Source organism: Martes martes (genome assembly GCF_963455335.1).
Source record: "Martes martes genome assembly, chromosome: 17".
Lineage (NCBI taxonomy): Eukaryota > Metazoa > Chordata > Mammalia > Carnivora > Mustelidae > Martes > Martes martes.
The window spans coordinates 50,214,789-50,230,745 of NC_137905.1; the positions used below are offsets into that span (position 1 = coordinate 50,214,789).

A 15,957-nucleotide genomic window follows, 5' to 3' on the forward strand; every position below is an offset into this window, starting at 1 on the left:
AGGACAAACTGGGGGAGGGGAAGAGGGAGAGGGAAAAGCAGACTCCCTGCTGAGCAGGGAGCCCCACACAGGGCTCTTTCTGAGGACCCCGGGATCACGACCTGAGCCAAAGACAGATGCTTAACCCGCTGAGCCACCCAGACATCCCTATGTAAGTAACTTTTAACCCCTCAAAACTCCATCATTATGATCCATTGATAGGTAGTAAAACATTTACCTGTGTCCAAAGAGACTTCTGACTTTTCCTCAGCTCCTGGAAGGTAGCTGAAGCCCTTGGAATGAAGCCTGATAAGACTGTCTTGGTTTACATGGAGCCCTGGGCAACTCCAGATGGTCTAACAATGTGATTTAAGGTGGGGGGTTTTAGGTCACGTGGTGTCAATCAGCTAGACCTCCAGAGGGGCTGGAGACCGAGACCAGCCACAGTGGTGACCCACCAGGTCTATGTGTCCAAGCCCCGGCAAAGACTGGACATCAAAGCCTGGGTGGGCATCCTGGTAGGCGACATTCAGTCTATATCGTCACACGCTGTTGCTAAGAAAGAACTGTCTGTGTCTCTGTGGAGGGAGGACAAGTGGAAACTCTGAGTACAGAGCCCTCCTGGTCTCTGCTCCCTGCATCTCTTCCCTTGGCTGTTTACAGTCTCTGTCCTTTGCATGTAATAAACTGTAACCATGAGCACACCAGTTTCCAGACTCAGAAGTGAGGGTGGTCTTGCGGACAGTTCAGCATCTCACAGTTGTCTGACTTAATAACGGAAGAAATTTATTGGCCCATTCTTCTTCTCTCACACATTTTTCTCTGCTGGATTTTTTTCTTCAAGATTTTTTTTTAAAAAGGTTTTATTTATTGGGGGGGGCACAAGCAGGGGAGAGACAGAAGGAGAAGCAGGTTCCCTGATGAGCAAGGAGCCCAATGTGGGGTTCGATCCCAGGATCCTGGGATCATGACCTGAGCCAAAGGCAGATGCTTAACTGACTGAGCCACCCAGGTGTCCCATCTTGGTTTTTTTTTTTTTTAAGTTTATTTAAATTTTTCTTATTAATTTCCACACTCAGTGTGGGGCTCGAACTCACGACTGGGATATCAAGAGTCGCACGGTCTTCTGACTGAGCCAGCCAGGCACCCGATCCTCTGCTAGGTTTCTTATTCTGGCAGTAATAAATAAGACTGTCATATTTAAAATTAAAGCTGCCCTTCCTGATGCTGTTTGTAACTGACTTCTGTGGAGTTCTAGAATGTATTTTCCCATCTGTCCACCAGAATGGAGTGTTTGCAGGATGCGGGGAAGACCTGGCTCACAGCGGCTTTTCTCCGCCTCTCTTGTACCAGGTGTGGTCATGTGACACATTCTAGCCAGTAGGCTGTGCAGTAGGAAGAGCGTGGGCAGCAACAGAGTCCCACCCTTAAAAGGAGCACCCATCTGAGCCCCTCCTTTTTCCCCCCTTACTGTTAAGGGGTGTTGAGTGGGGCGCCTAGGGGTGCCTAGGTGGCTCAGTGGGTTGAGCATCTAACTTTTGATTTCAACTCTGGTCCTGATTTTGGAGTCCTGGGAGAGTCCTGAGTTAGGCTCCCTGCTCAGTGGAGGGTCTGCTTCTCCCTCTCCCCTGCTCCTCCCCCCTACTCATTCTCTTTCTCTCTCTCTTTCAAATAAATAACAAATAAAATCTTTAAAAAATGCTTGTACGCAGGCACCAAGATATGTGTATAAGGATGTGCCCAGTGGTATGAACAAAAGGGTTGGAAACCACCTAATTCCACCAATAGGGGAAATGATTAAATAAACAGCTTTCCAGCGAAGAACGGATTTGTTATGCCGTTAAAAATGGACAAAAGGTGTTTTTAAATGTATTTTAAAAAAACATGCTTTGGAAAACAAAAGTGGTAAGTGCACCTTATTGGAACAACTGGGGAAATTTGAAGGAGGATGGAGGATTGTATCAGCAGTACATTTCCTGCTTGCCCTGCGGTGAAGAGCCACGGGGTTTCCAGCTTACCCTCAAGTGATTCTGGAGGAAAATGCAAAAATAGAGATATATAGATATTACTGCGGACCTTCTCTGTCAGCTTCCCAAGGCTTCCCAGCCCCCACCATCGGGGTAGCCAGTTTCTTAAGACAAATATCTCTCCCTTCCACCCTCTTCCTCCCTCCCCCACTGCCTTTATCCTGTTTTTTTTTTTTTTTTTTTTTTTTGAGATTGATTTATTTTAGAAAGAGAGAGAGCAGGGGAGAGGAGGAGGGAGAGAGAGAGAGAGAGAGAATCTCCAGCCGACTCCCCCTTGAGTGCAGAGCCGGAGGCAGAGGGTGGGAGGGGGGCCTGGATCCCCTGACCCTGATATCATGACCTAAGCTGAAATCAAGAGCCCGCCTTCCCCCAAGCATACAGTGGGAGCATACTAAAGAAAGCACCCCGGGGGCAAATGCCAACAGTGAGTGAATGTGGGTGAAGGGCACACAGGTGTTGCTCTTATTCTCCTTGCCACTTCCAATTTATGTTCCAATTAAATCACATCAAAATAAGTTGCAAGAAAAAAAAATCTGAGTTGATAGCTTCACCAAGGGTCTAAGACATCGACAAACGTTAAGAACCTGTGATTTGGGGACGCCTGGGTGGCTCAGTTGGTTAAGCGGCTGCCTTCCGCTTGGGTCATGATCCCAGGGTCTTGGGATCGAGTCCCACATGGGGCTCCTTGCTCAGCAGGGAGCCTGCTTCTCCCTCTGCCTCTGCCTGACTCTGTCTGCCTGTGCTCACTCTCTCTGACAAATAAATAAATAAATAAAATCTTAAAAAAAAAAAAAAAAAGAACCTGTGATTTGCGGCACATGGGTGGCTCAGTGGGTTAGCGGTTCGGCTCAGGTCATGATTTCAGTGTCCTGAAGTCGAGTCCCTGGTCACTCGCCCTGCTCAGCCTCTCCCTCTGCCTCTGCCCCTCCCCCTGACTCATGCTCACTCCCTCAAATAAAAAGAAATAAAATCTTAAAAAAGAAAGAAAGAAAGAAAAATAACCCGTAATTTAAGGCAATACACAACTTTGGTCCAAAATCCTAAAAAACATCAAGGGGGTGTGACCTGGCTCTCTTGGAGTCTCCCCCAGCTCAGGCGCCCCCTTGAGTCCAGAGTGTGTAATAACACCTCCTCTCAATGGGCACAAAACCCTCACCAATGGGACCTTCCAAATCTGTGCTGAGTCCATGTAGACCCCCGACGCCGCTTCATTTAGCGCAACTAAAACTTGCCAAACATTGTCCACCTGTGTGTCTGTCCCCAAATACAAATACCACAATTGTAAAAGTCTAGCACACTCCAAACTCGATAGGAGTTTCGGAAGGATGGAGTGGAGACTTGTCACTTTAAAAAGTAAAAAAGGGCGCCTGGGTGGCTCAGTGGGTTAAAGCCTCTGTATTCGGCTCAGGTCATGATCCCAGGGTCCTGGGATCAAGCCCCACATCAGGCTCTCTGCTCAGCGGGGAGCCTGCTTTCCTCTCTCTCTCTGCCTGACTCTCTGCCTACTTGTGATCTCTGTCTGTCAAATACATAAATAAAATCTTTTTAAAAAAAGCAAAATAAAAAGAAAAATTTTTTTTGGTAGGAGTAGTGCCTCTCTGCATTGTTCAAATGTTTGCAGTGCTCATGGACTACCTTTGCCATGAAAAGAAAGCTAGATATTTTACAAGGTTGAAGGCTGCTAGGGAAAAATGCTATTTGTGGAGTAAAGACCTGGGTGCTTTATTCCAGAGCTGCCGAAGAGCACAGGAAAGGCGCGCCTGGGTGGTTCAGTGGGTTAAGCACCTGCCTTTGGCTCGGTCTTGATGTCAGGGTCCTCTGGTCGAGTCCTGGTCAGGCTCCCTGCTCAGTGGGAAGTCTGCTTCTTCCTCCGCCCCTCCCCCTGTTCGTGCTCTCTCTCTCTGTGTCTCTGTGTCAAGTAAATAAATAAAAGATTTAAAAAAAAAAGGAGAAGACACAGAGAAAATGAGCCTGTCTCTGTGCTCATCATCACAACCACGCTCATCGCGGGAGGCTCAGGAAGGTTCCCTATGATGTCCACATCCTAATTCCTAGAACCGGTGGCATGACCTTAAATAGCAAAAGGGACTTTGCTGTTAAGGATCTTGCAGTGGGAGATTATCCTGGATTATCCAGAGGGACCTTAAATATAATCACAAGGGGGAGGCAGAGGGGAGTTTGGGTCCCACCATAGGAGAGTACAAGATGTGACCCCAAGAGGCAGAGATTGGAGTGATGGCCACCAACCAAAGTCCCCAGAAGCTGTAAGAGGCAGGAACAGATTTCCCTCTAGTGCCTCCGGGGACCGGGGGAGCACGGTCCTGCTGCTGTCCCGATTTCAGACTTCTGGCCTCCAGATCTGTGACAGGATGCATTCCTGGGTTTGTTGGCCTCTTTCCAAACCCAAGGCAAGGCAGGAGGATGTACCAGTCCCCTGGGCCACCTCCACAGACCTGCTCTGCCTCTCTGGGCTTCAAAGCAACCTGGCTGGGAGGCTGGGGCTTGCCATCCCTGCTCCCCAGAACCCTGGGGGGGAATTTGAGCCAGCTGGACCTCTGAGTTTTTTCTGCAGCCGCGGGGGGCCCTAGAAGGTCCCAAATGGGGAAACTGAGGCCAAGAGAGGGATTGAGCCTACAACGCAGGGGGAGGTGCTCTTTTATCTGGATTACACCCCTGTCAGGCGAGGGACTTCCTCAGTTTTGCAAGCCCAGCCTCCCTCCTCTGACTGGAAGGAGGTGTTCAGAGCTCTCTGGGTGAGTGCCCCAGATGGGGTGCCCAGTACACAGACCAATAAGAACCCCAGAGGGGAAAGACTGGTCATTTCCTCCCTGCGCTCTGCACCCTCCCCTGGGGCTTAGAAACCACAGTCTATGGGCAGGAGGGACCTTTGATCAGCGGGGACCCTGGGAGACCTGAACATGGTGAGTTCCCCAGAGGGATCGTGGGCATGGGCACCACCTCCCTTCCCTCTCTCCTTGCTGGGTCTCTCTCCCCCCTCCACCTCTCCCCTTCACACTCTTTCTCCCTCTCCTCCCTTCTCCCTGACCCTCATCTCAGACTCACCCGGGGCTGGGAGGCAGCTAAGAAGGAAGGACTGTCAAGGGATTATAGAGACACCAAGATGCCCTAGGGCTGGAATCCGAAAGGTCCCCAGGGCAGGAGACCCATGCCTTGGGTCTGATCCGATGATGCCCTTCCCCAAGTGGAGAGATCCAGAGGAGGTCTTTCAGCCTTTGGGAATGGCAGGAGGGAAGCGCGGAAGACTGCAAAGAGCCAGCTTGGGAGAAAGACAGTGACTCATTCTGACTTTCAGGTGTTCTGAATTGTAGGGACAGGGAAACTGAGGCTCAGGCAAGAGCAGAGATGGCCCGGGTCCTTTGTGGTTGACCCAGGCTGTCCCGTGGATTCTGTGGGTGTCAGAGGGAGACGGTCTCCCAGCTCAGGGAGGTGCCCCCTGCCATGTGCACCTGTGCCCCCAGGGCGGGCTTCGAGAGAGGCAGGGCTGTGATTTGGTACCTTGTCTCGCTAGACATTCTCGCCTTGCTTCATCGGGGTGAAAGAGGAAACGGAGGACATAGTAGCTGACCAGGGAGGGGCGTGGCATTGCCTCATCCCACTTTGGAGGCCTGACCAGGACCAAGTGGACTTTGAGAAACCAGCTGAGGGCTTCGCCTTCTTTTCCTTTCCATAAAATGATCCCAAATACCCAAGGGTGTTCAGTGAGAAGTCACTCTCCCTGCCCAGCCCAGAGCCTTGGACTCCTTGTCACGGCCCCAGAGGTGACTGTGGACACCGGCGTGTGTTGGATCTTTCCAGAAAGTCTACAGGTGCTCAAGGACAGAGGTGCAGGGAATGCGGTAGCTGGTAGTTTGGCCAGGGTATCAAATTGAAATAAGCTGCAAATTCTGCCTTTCCTGTGCAAAACACGAGTCCTTTTTGGGGGTTCCTTCTCTTTACCTTGAAGACGGGGGTAACAATCCTACAGAATTAGAACCAACATCATAGGCTTGTTGAGAGTATTAAATAATACTCGGAAAGCTCTTATGGGGCATACAGTCGGCGCTCAATGCTTGTGATGTGTCTATCCTTTCTGCCCCCTGCAAGTAGAAGTACATTCTGCACCTTAGCCTACATCTTGCTTTTTTTTTTCATGATTAACGTAGAGTATCTTTAAGCAGTATTTATTGAGCACTTATTGTATGCCCCAGCCCTGTGCTAGACTCTTTGCATTTACATCTATGAGGAAGATGCTGTTATCATCCCTGTGTATTTCCAGGGAATTCCCTCTTTCTTTTTATCCACCGTATAATAGTCTACTGGGCGGGTCCATCCCCTCTCAATGGAGAATCTTGGTTGTTTCCTATATTTTGCCTTTAAAGCCAAAGTTACAACGTTGGCCCCAAGTCTGGGTCTCCAGAACTGCCAAGGCTGAGTCCATGGGCAATTTTTATCCTAATGGGTCTTGCCAAAAGTCACACCCAGCTTATATTTCCCATCTACAGTGCAGGAGAGAGTCTGCCCGCCCCCTCACCTGCCCATCTAACTTTTTTTTTTTTTTAAAGGTTTTATTTATTTGTTTGCCAGAGAGAGAGAGATCACAAGTAGGCAGAGAGGCAGGCAGAGAGAGGGGTAACAGGCTTCCTGCTGAACAGAGAGCCTGATGTGGGGCTCAATCCCAGGACCCTGAGGACCATGACCTCAGCCAAAGGCAGAGACTTAACCCACTGAGCCACCCAGGCGCCCCCCCCCCCAACTTCTTCGATTTTTGCCAACCCGTGAGGCAGTTCACTGCGTCCCTCCAAGGACCAGAGGCTTGTGTTTTTTGCAGGGTTTAAAAACTGTGAGAGCTGGTCGGGGGTGGGGGGGGTCACAGAGGTCGTGCAATCCAAGAAAAGCGATCGGGGACAAGATGCCCACCTCACTCTCATATCCCATTTCTCCGGGGACGCGACCTCTGATGGCTCCATGGGGTTCTGTGGGTGGATTATTCAGAGATGTGTGGTTGTAGGAATGTTTGGAGTTTGTGGTGGGGGAGGGGAAGCAGACCTTGCCTCCTGTGGATTTAGTGGCTCTGACAGCGTCCCTAAGGGGGTCTGTTCTTTTCCTTCCATGGGGGCACGGTTGGCAAGACTTCCCTTGCTGGAAGGATGGGGGTGGATGGAAGGATCCCCTACAGGAAGCCAGGAGAGGGAGGCCAGGGCCTGGGGCAGAGTTTATGGCATGCCACTTGCACGACTGCGTCTCCTCGGTGCTTTCAAATCCTTCTACTTTGCTTCCTCCTCTTGGCCATGAACCCCCGCCCCCCATCTGCGCTCCCATCTTCAGTGGCCTGGAGCTCCTTCTCAGCTCGTCTCTGGTCCTGCTGCCTCTCATCTCACCATCTCACAGTGGCCGGAGGGATCTTTGTAAACTGAAACTAACCTAGCCCTTCTGCAGCTCAAACTCCCCCCATGGCTCCCCATGACCCAAGGATAAGATACAAATTCTTGAGCATGGATAGCCTGGGTGGCCCTTCCAACCTCATCCTGGCCCCCTGCCGGCCACGCTGGCTTTCTTTCATGTTCTGGTGGGTAGCACATTGCCTGGCTCTCACTTGTGGCTGTGGCTTTGAACGCACTGCCCCGCCCCCCACCCCACCCCTCTCCGACCGTCCCAGCGCCCTGTACCATGTAGCCACTCAGAGAGGCCTGGACCTCTCAGAAGTTCTCTCTCAACTCTACCACTTGCTACCTGCCGGGAGGACTCGGGAAGCTCTCTTAAGCTCTAAGAGGAGCCTCAGTTTTCCCATCTGTGATATGGTTGTTGGAACAGCGACAACTCTCATAGGGCTGTCCTGTGGGTTTAATGAGCTCCTGCAGGCCAAGGGCTTAGAATAGAGCTTGACAACGATGACCGCTATTCTTGTAAGTCCCGCGGCCTGTCCTTTACCCCGTTCTCTGATCCGTGCACATCTCCTCACGGCCACCACCCTCTTAACGTGGCTGGTGAGGGGTGCCTGGCCGACTCGGTCGGTACATGGTGCGGCTCTTGATTGCGGGGTGGAGGGTTCGAGCCCCATGTTGGGGATGGAGGTTTCTTAAATATAAAATCTCGGGGAAAGAAACCCAGGCCTGTGGACTTAGGAACAATAGTATCCCACGCTTCTGGATGTTGGGACGTAAATGCTGTTATGAGTTCATTAATGAACTAACTCCTGGGAAGGGCTCGGGACTGTGTCTGGCCCCTTTGTAGCCCCAGACCTGTGCTGTCCAATTGGGCAGCGACTAGCCACATGTGGTTATTGAAATTTAATTAAACTGCCCGAATGTCAGCCACGTTTCACTCGCCCAGTGGCCACATGTTGCTGGTGGCTGCCATCAAGGACAGGTGCAGAAAGCTCTTATTGGGTGGGGATCCAGCCCGTCCTCACCCCACACCGCGTGGGGCTCTCCATCAACACTCAGCCCTCGCCCCTTGGGAGTTCACTCATCCCTCCTTATAGACCATAATGTCTCTGCGGGTAGGTGCCTCGTGGGTCAGGGTCCCCCAGCTGATTAGCTGATTAACATTAGCGTGGCGAAGAGCCCTGCCTAGAACCGAGGAACCACAAATTCTTTTCTTTGCTGTACGATGTCTGTTTCTTAGAACGGGCAGTGCACGCACGGGTATGGTTCCTCATACAAGAGGAACAAAAATATACCGGGTGAAATGCTTCCTTCCAGTGCCTGCCCCCCCCAGCCCCCGCCCCTCCCCCCACTCTCCTGCCCTCCCCCACTTCTCACCCCCCTCCCCCAGGGGCTAACCACTGGTACAAGCTTCCTCTATCTGCCTCTAGAGCTGTTCTGGAGAGAGAGAGAGAGAGAGAGAGAGAGACAGGTACAGGCTAGAACTAGAGACAGAGATACAGAGGAGGGAAGGAGAGAGAGGGAGAGGAAGCAAGAGTCTTCTTTTTCAGGCTGGCTGCTTTATGCGGCGTCTGGTCCTTGCTTTTTATTATTTTTAAGATTTTATTTTATTTATTTATTGAAAAAAAATATATATATATTTTGTTGTTGTCGTTGTTTGTTTTTAAGTAATCTCTACACCCAGCGTCGGGCTCGAACCCACAACCCCTGAGATCAAGAGTCGCGCGCTCCAGGCATCCAGGCCATCCAGGCACCCCTGGTGGTCCTTACTTTCTAGCAGTGGTCCCCCTGGACCTTGGAGCTCCGTCCCCAGCCATGCATCAACCCCTCATTCTCCCAGATGGTGACATCTGTTGTTCCTGATGTGTCATCCGTCACTTAGCCAGTCCCCTCTTGCTGGACACTCTTGTTATTTCCCGTCTTCGTAGGGATGCCTTCAAGGGCGCAACATTTTGAGCCACTTGCACTGGGAGGATCCTGAAAGCCACAGGATGTTCGAATCAGCACTTTTTTTTTTTTTCCTGCCCTCATAAAGTCAGGGGAGGGAAAAGGGCCCCATGAGCTCACACCAGGAAGGAGCTTTGTCAGCTGATGTGAGGAGTGGGGAGCGCAAGAGCAGGGTGTGGGGATGGATGCTCCCCGTTTGGAGTCTGAGTCACTGGGCAAAAACTTCATGTACCCAGTATTGAGCAGCTGCTAAGGTGGGGGGATGGGGTGGGGTGGGGAGGGGGGTGGGGGTGTCTAGGGCCCCCTGCTGTGCCTGGCATTAACCCTTTAGTAAACGGAGCATGGGGATAGGGGTGGGGGAGTGGAGGGATGGGGATGGGTGGGTCCCAGAAGAAAATGGGAAGGAGCCAGGGAGCTGGGGCAGGGGGTTGGGGGTGGGGGAGGGTAGGTGTAAGACTCCCAGACAGGGCTATTTAGCCCTAGAAATATCTCAACAATTTGAACTTTGTCTTTTGAACAATTTTCACGCTTACAGAAAAATTACAAGAATGATACAAAGAACTCCCATGTAATCTAGTCTTTACCAGAGTCTCCAAATTTGCTTTATCAATCAGTCGTCTCCCGATCTTAATCCTCAATCTATCATCTATATCTATGTCTGGGGGTCATCTTTTTTTCTGAACAGTTTGAGAGTAAGTGTAAGCATCATGCCTTTGGGCCCCCAAATACCTTAGTGTTCATTTCTCAAGAGCGATCACGGTCACGGACATGAACAGAGCACAGTTACCATTGTCGGGAAATTAACATTTGGTGCAATATTAGTGTCTAGGCCGCAGACCCCATGCAGACTCGCTCTGTTGTTCAAACATGCCCTTTGCCACGAAGGGTTTTTTCCGCCCTGGGCTCCAGCCCAGCATGTCACATGGCATTTGGTTGTCCTGACTGTGTGGTCCCTGTTCAAGAGGAACAAACAATCCCTCACCCCTCCCTTGGGTTCATGACACTGGCATTGTTTTTTTTTTTTTTTTTTAAATTGAGTAAAATTCACATAACGCATAATTCACTGTATTAATGTGTACGATCCAGTGGTGTTTGTAGGACACTCATGTGTCATGCGGTCGTGAGCTCTATTTCTAGAACATCACCCCAGAAGAAGTCACCCCAGAAGAAATACCCATGGTGGCTCGCCTCGTTCCTTTTTAGGGCTCAATCCTATTTTATGGGGTGGACCTACCACATGCTGCTCCTCCCCTCCTCAGCTGACACTGACCCTTTCCCTTTGAGTAATGATGTCATCCCTGATAGGGCTCCATACCAGCCAGGACCCCCTGGGGCCACCAGCCTGGCCCACTTTCCAGCAACATAAAGGGACTGAGAAATAAAAAAGTGGTTCAGGGAAAGATCTAAGCTCTTTGATCATCATAACATCGAGAAATAATGTTTGTATTGGCTGCCCTTTCCTGTCCCCATGCGGAGCGCCAGGCACTCGGCTGCCTGGGGCCTGGAGCGTTTGTCATCTTAAATTCTCCACCAGGTGGGTGTTTCAGGGGGTAGGAACCAAAGCCTGCAAATCCAGGTGTCCATCTCTGGAGGTTTCTGTAGCAACCATTTCCCTTCCTCTCTGTCTCCTTTCTCCAGGTTGGTGACAACGTGGCCTTCACGGGCGGGCTAGCCCCCAGGGCCATGGAGCTCGCCACTGGAGTTTCCTCCTCCATCCACAGCCCCTCTTGGAAAATGGTCAGGGGCCGTCCGCCCGGGTTTGCACGCCAGCCCGTATAGGTTTGAGTTCCAAACCCTGTGACCTAGAACAGGCTATTTTACCTTCTTGTGCCTCCGGGTCCGCATCAAGAAAATGGGCACATTAATAGCACCACCTTTTAGGGAGCGTGGCCAGGATCTGAAGAAGTTATGTTATGTCTGGCACTTGGTAAGCGCCCGGTAAACGCTGGGTGCTTTGGTATAATCATCCTATGGGGATTTTACCGCTGTGTCTTGTGCCCCTGGGGCACAGATTTGCCTACGAGGCTCTTTGCAGCTCTGCTGCAACTCACAGACTCTCTCTTGGGGTACATGGTACTCGGAGCAGCTCGGCTTGGGAAGAAGGGCTCAGGTCTCCTCTGCTCTTTATTTTATTTTATTATGGGAAATTTCAGGGGCGCCTGGGTGACTCAGTCATTAAGGGTCTGCCTTAGGCTCAGGTCATGATCCCAGGGTCTTGGGATCGAGTCCCGCATCGGGCTCCCTGCTCGGCAGGAAGCCTGCTTCTCCTTCTCCCACTCCCCCTGCTTGTGTTCCCTCTCTCGCTGTGTCTCTCTCTGTCAAATAAATAAATAAAACTATATTAAAAAAAAAAAGAAAATTTCAAACACACAGAAGTAGAGAGAATGATACCGTGAACCTCAGGGGACCCGTGACCCCGCCTCAACAGTTATCAGTGTTTTGCTGTTCTTAGTCACCCACAGTCCTCCCCTCCCTTCCTGTCTCCTGCTTCCCAGCGATTTTTTTTTGCTGGAGTGTTTTTTTGAAAAAAAAAAAAATTTTTTTTTTTTTTTTAAGATCTTTAAATTGGGGGAGCGGGGCACGCCTGGATGGCTCAGTCAGTTAAGGGTCGGACTCTTGATTTCGGCTCAGGTCATGATCATAGGGTTGTGAGATGGAGCCTCATGTAGGGCTCCGGGCTGGGTGTGCCGCCTGCTTGGGATTCTCTCTCTCCCTCTGCTCCCTCCCCCCCACCCCACAACCCCTGCTCACCTGCCTGCATGTGCACACACTCCCTTTCTCTGAAAAAGAAAAACAAAGTTTTAAAATTTTTTAAAAAGTAATCTCTACACCCATGGTGGGGCTCGAACTCAGGGCTCGAACCCTGAGATCAAGAGGTGCACACGCCACCTACCGAGCCAGCCAGGCGCGCTCCATTGCTGGAGTGTTTTAAAGCGAATCCAAGACATGGTATTTTACCAGCAATGTATCTTTATCAGAAACATCTTTCCCCCTCCTTTTTTTAAAGCATAAACACAAAACCACATCGCCCTCAATAAAACTAGCACCGATTCCTTACTGGTGTCAAATACCCACTCCATTTTTAAGTGTCCCAGATTGTCTCAAAAATGTCTAATTTAGGGGCACCTGGGTGGCTTAGATGGTTAAAGGTCTACCTTCGGCTCAGGTCATGATCCCAGGGTCGTGGGATCGAGTCCCACATCGGGCTCCCTGCTTAGTGGGGAGTCTGCTTCTCCCTCTCTCGCTCCTCCTGCTTGTGATCTTTTGCTCTCTCTCACAAAGAAATAAATAAAATCTTTAAAATTAAAAAAAAAAGTCTGGTTTTGCAGCTGATTCTTCCAATCAGGGTCCAAATGAGGTCTCTGTATTACCTTTGCTTGATATGCCTCTAAATCTCTCTCTTTTTTTTAAAAGATTTTATTTATTTATTTGACAGCACAAGCAGGCAGAGAGGCAGGCAGAGGCAGAGAGAAGCAGGCTCCCCACCGAGCAAGGAGCCCGAAGCGGGGCTTGATTCCAGGACCCTGAGATCATGACCTGAGCCGAAGGCAGTGGCTCAACCCACTGAGCCACCCAGGCGTCCCAGCCTCTAGATCTCTTTTAATCAATGACATTTCCCTTTCCTTTTTTTCTTTTTTCAATTCTTTTCATTTCATTTCTTTTCTTTCTTCCTCTCTCTCTTTGCTTGTCTGTCTGTCTGTCTTTCTTTCTCAATGCCATTTATTTGTAGGAGTAAACAGACCATTTGTCCTGTAGAGTATCTGTGGTCTGATTTCATCTCTGTGGTGTTGTTTACCATGTTCCTCTCTCCCACACATTTCCTGTGGACTGGTAGTTTTGTTTTGAGAGAGTAGGGGGAGAGGCAGAGGAAGAGACAGAATCCTAAGCAGGCTCCATGCCCAGAACAGAACCCAACATGGGGCTCGATCCCCGAGATCACTACCTGAGCTAAAAGCAAGAGTCAGATGCTCAACCGACTGGGCTACCCAGGTGCACCAAGACTGGTAGTTTTTGATCTAGAACCTTGATTAGACTCACGGTCATTCATTTGGCAAGAATTACTCAAAGGCGGTGCTGCGTCCTTTCTAAAGCATCACATGACATAGAACAGCATGTCTGATTGTCTCTCTTCTCCGGACACTGAGGTTGATTGGCTGGTTTGGTGTATGAGCCCAGCCTGTTTGTTGTAAAACTCCCACCAGCCTTTCACCCGATGGTTTTATCCATGTTGATGGTCCTCATCAAGACCCATCATTTCCTGCATTCTGTCGTTCCTTCTGCAGGTATCATTGTTAGGTTTTTCTCTAAAGGATGGCTTTCCCCATTGACTCTTGCTCTCCCTGAAATTTACCTTGTGCAAAAATGGCAGGATAAATGCCCGATTTTTTTCCCTTTCCAGAAAAAAAGTGACCAATGAGTTTGCTTGTTTTTATTATCATTTTGAACTCATAGATCTTTATATATTAATGTGTTTCATTTCCTCTTTTCTCCTCCTTCTTTACTCAAATCGGCTCATCTTCAACTAGGGGTCTCTCCCAGGCTCTCTTTGTGTCCTTTTGGCATGTCTCTATCATTCTTTTTTAAAAAAATTTATTTATTTATTTGACGGAGAGAGAGAGAGAGAGAGAGAGCACACAGAGGGAGAGTGAGAGGGAAGAACAGACTCCCGGCTGAGCAGGGAGCCTGACATGGGGCTCGATCCCAGGACCCTGAGATCATGACCTGAGCCGAAGGCAGACGCTTAACCCACTGAACCACCCAGGCGCCCCTGAGCGCTTTTGGTTCTCCCTTTCCCCTCCCTTAAATGCTCTGCCCGAGTCTATGAAGCCCTGCGGAGCCACTGCCTTCTCTGGGGAGCTACTTCAGTGAGTGGAAGGCAACAAAAGGGGATGATGGTGGCGATGGTGGGTGCCCATGGGATAACTACCCAGTACTCTCATCTCAGCTTGTTGGTGACCTTAAACATAGCTAAGAAGCCCTGTGCTACAGTACTGGCCAATCAGGACTGGATTTTAACCACTCGGTTCCTGGATCACAGGGCCATCCAGAGACTTCAGCAGGCAGCGAGAGCTCGGCAGGGGGACTCAACAGTGTGGAAGGGTTTCCCACTCTTATAAGTGGTCTGACACCCTTGCAGTCTCTCAGCCCCCAACACCCCCATTTTCCTGGGGAGACACCTGGGGCTCCCCGCTGCGGAGCTCCGCCAGGTGTCCGGCACCGCTCCGCAGACTCACCCTCCCTTTGCCTCTGACTCCCCCCAGGCGTCTGTGGAGTACAGCACCTCTGAGTACTTCGACTATGGCACTGCGACCCTGGACCCCAACATGCCTGTGGACCAGTCTCCCAGTACCCGCAGGCTGTCCATTCCCGACACCATCGCCCTGGTGCTCTTCACCGTCGTCTTCCTGATAGGGGTGCCGGGCAACTCCCTAGTGGTCTGGGTGACCAGGTACGAGTTCCAGCGGACCATCAACGCCATCTGGTTTCTCAACCTGGCGGTGGCCGATCTCCTGTCCTGCCTGGCCCTGCCCATCCTGTTTGCTGCCACCGTGCAGCACGGCCACTGGCCCTTCGGTGGCGCTGCCTGCCGCATCCTGCCCTCGCTCATCCTGCTCAACATGTACGCCAGCATCTTGCTCCTGGCCGCCATCAGCGCCGACCGCTTTCTGCTGGTGTTTAACCCCATCTGGTGCCAGAACTACCGGGGGGCGCGGCTGGCCTGGGGCACTTGCAGCGTGGCCTGGATGGTGGCTCTGCTGCTCACCATCCCCTCCTTCCTCTTCCGCCGGGTGCGCACCGACTACTTTCCCTTGCGGACAACCTGCGGTGTGGACTATGGCACCGATGGGGTCCTGGTGGAGAGAGGCGTGGCTCTCCTCCGGCTGATCGTGGGCTTCCTGTGGCCGCTGGTGACGCTGACCATCTGTTACACCTTCCTCCTGTTCCGGACCTGGAGCCGCAGGGCCACGCGCTCCACCAAGACACTCAAGGTGGTGGTGGCCGTGGTGACCAGCTTCTTCGTCTTCTGGCTGCCCTACCAGGTGACGGGGCTGATGCTGGCGGTGTTCCCCAGGAACTCGGAGAACTTCGCCTCCGTGTCCAACCTGGACTCCCTGTGCGTGGCCCTCGCTTACATCAACTGCTGTATAAACCCCATCATCTACGTGGTGGCCGCCCAGGGGTTCCACAGCCGCTTTCTCAAGTCCCTCCCGGCCAGGCTGCGGCAGGTGCTGACCGAGGAGTCCCTGGGCAGGGACAGCAAGTCCTTCACCCTCTCCACGGTGGACACCCCAGCCCCGAAGAGCCAGTCGGTGTGAGGGGGGGCCTCCTAGCCTCCCTCCCATCTGCTCAGTGCTCGCCCCCCTTTCCCGCCTGTCCCTCCTCTCTCTGCCTCTCTTGCCCCCAGCCCTTGGTGCGGTGCTGATGTTGGAGTGAACGTTCCTCCGTTCCTTTCCATCTTTCCCAGACGGGTCCTCCCGCACTTGCAGGATGAACGGGTCCCTCTAGGGACCCTCGACTTTTCTTTCCATCCAAGGGCTTCGGAAAACAAGCAGAAACCAGTATTACCGGGAGCGCCCCCAACGGGTGTCCCCTCTGTCTGTCTGTCTGTGCAGGGGCAG

General features: G+C 51.5%; 1 protein-coding gene across 1 annotated transcript in view; it reads left to right on the forward strand.

Moving 5' to 3' along the window:
• C5AR1 (complement C5a receptor 1) overlaps positions 1–15,654 on the forward strand; it is a gene marked incomplete at both ends in the record, with an annotated part of 33,532 nt that extends 17,878 nt beyond the window's left edge. The window contains 1 exon segment of the mRNA XM_080829302.1: positions 14,599–15,654. Within this exon segment, the coding sequence (XP_080685428.1) occupies positions 14,599–15,654 (1,056 nt within the window).
• Positions 15,655–15,957: the final 303 nt, after the last annotated feature.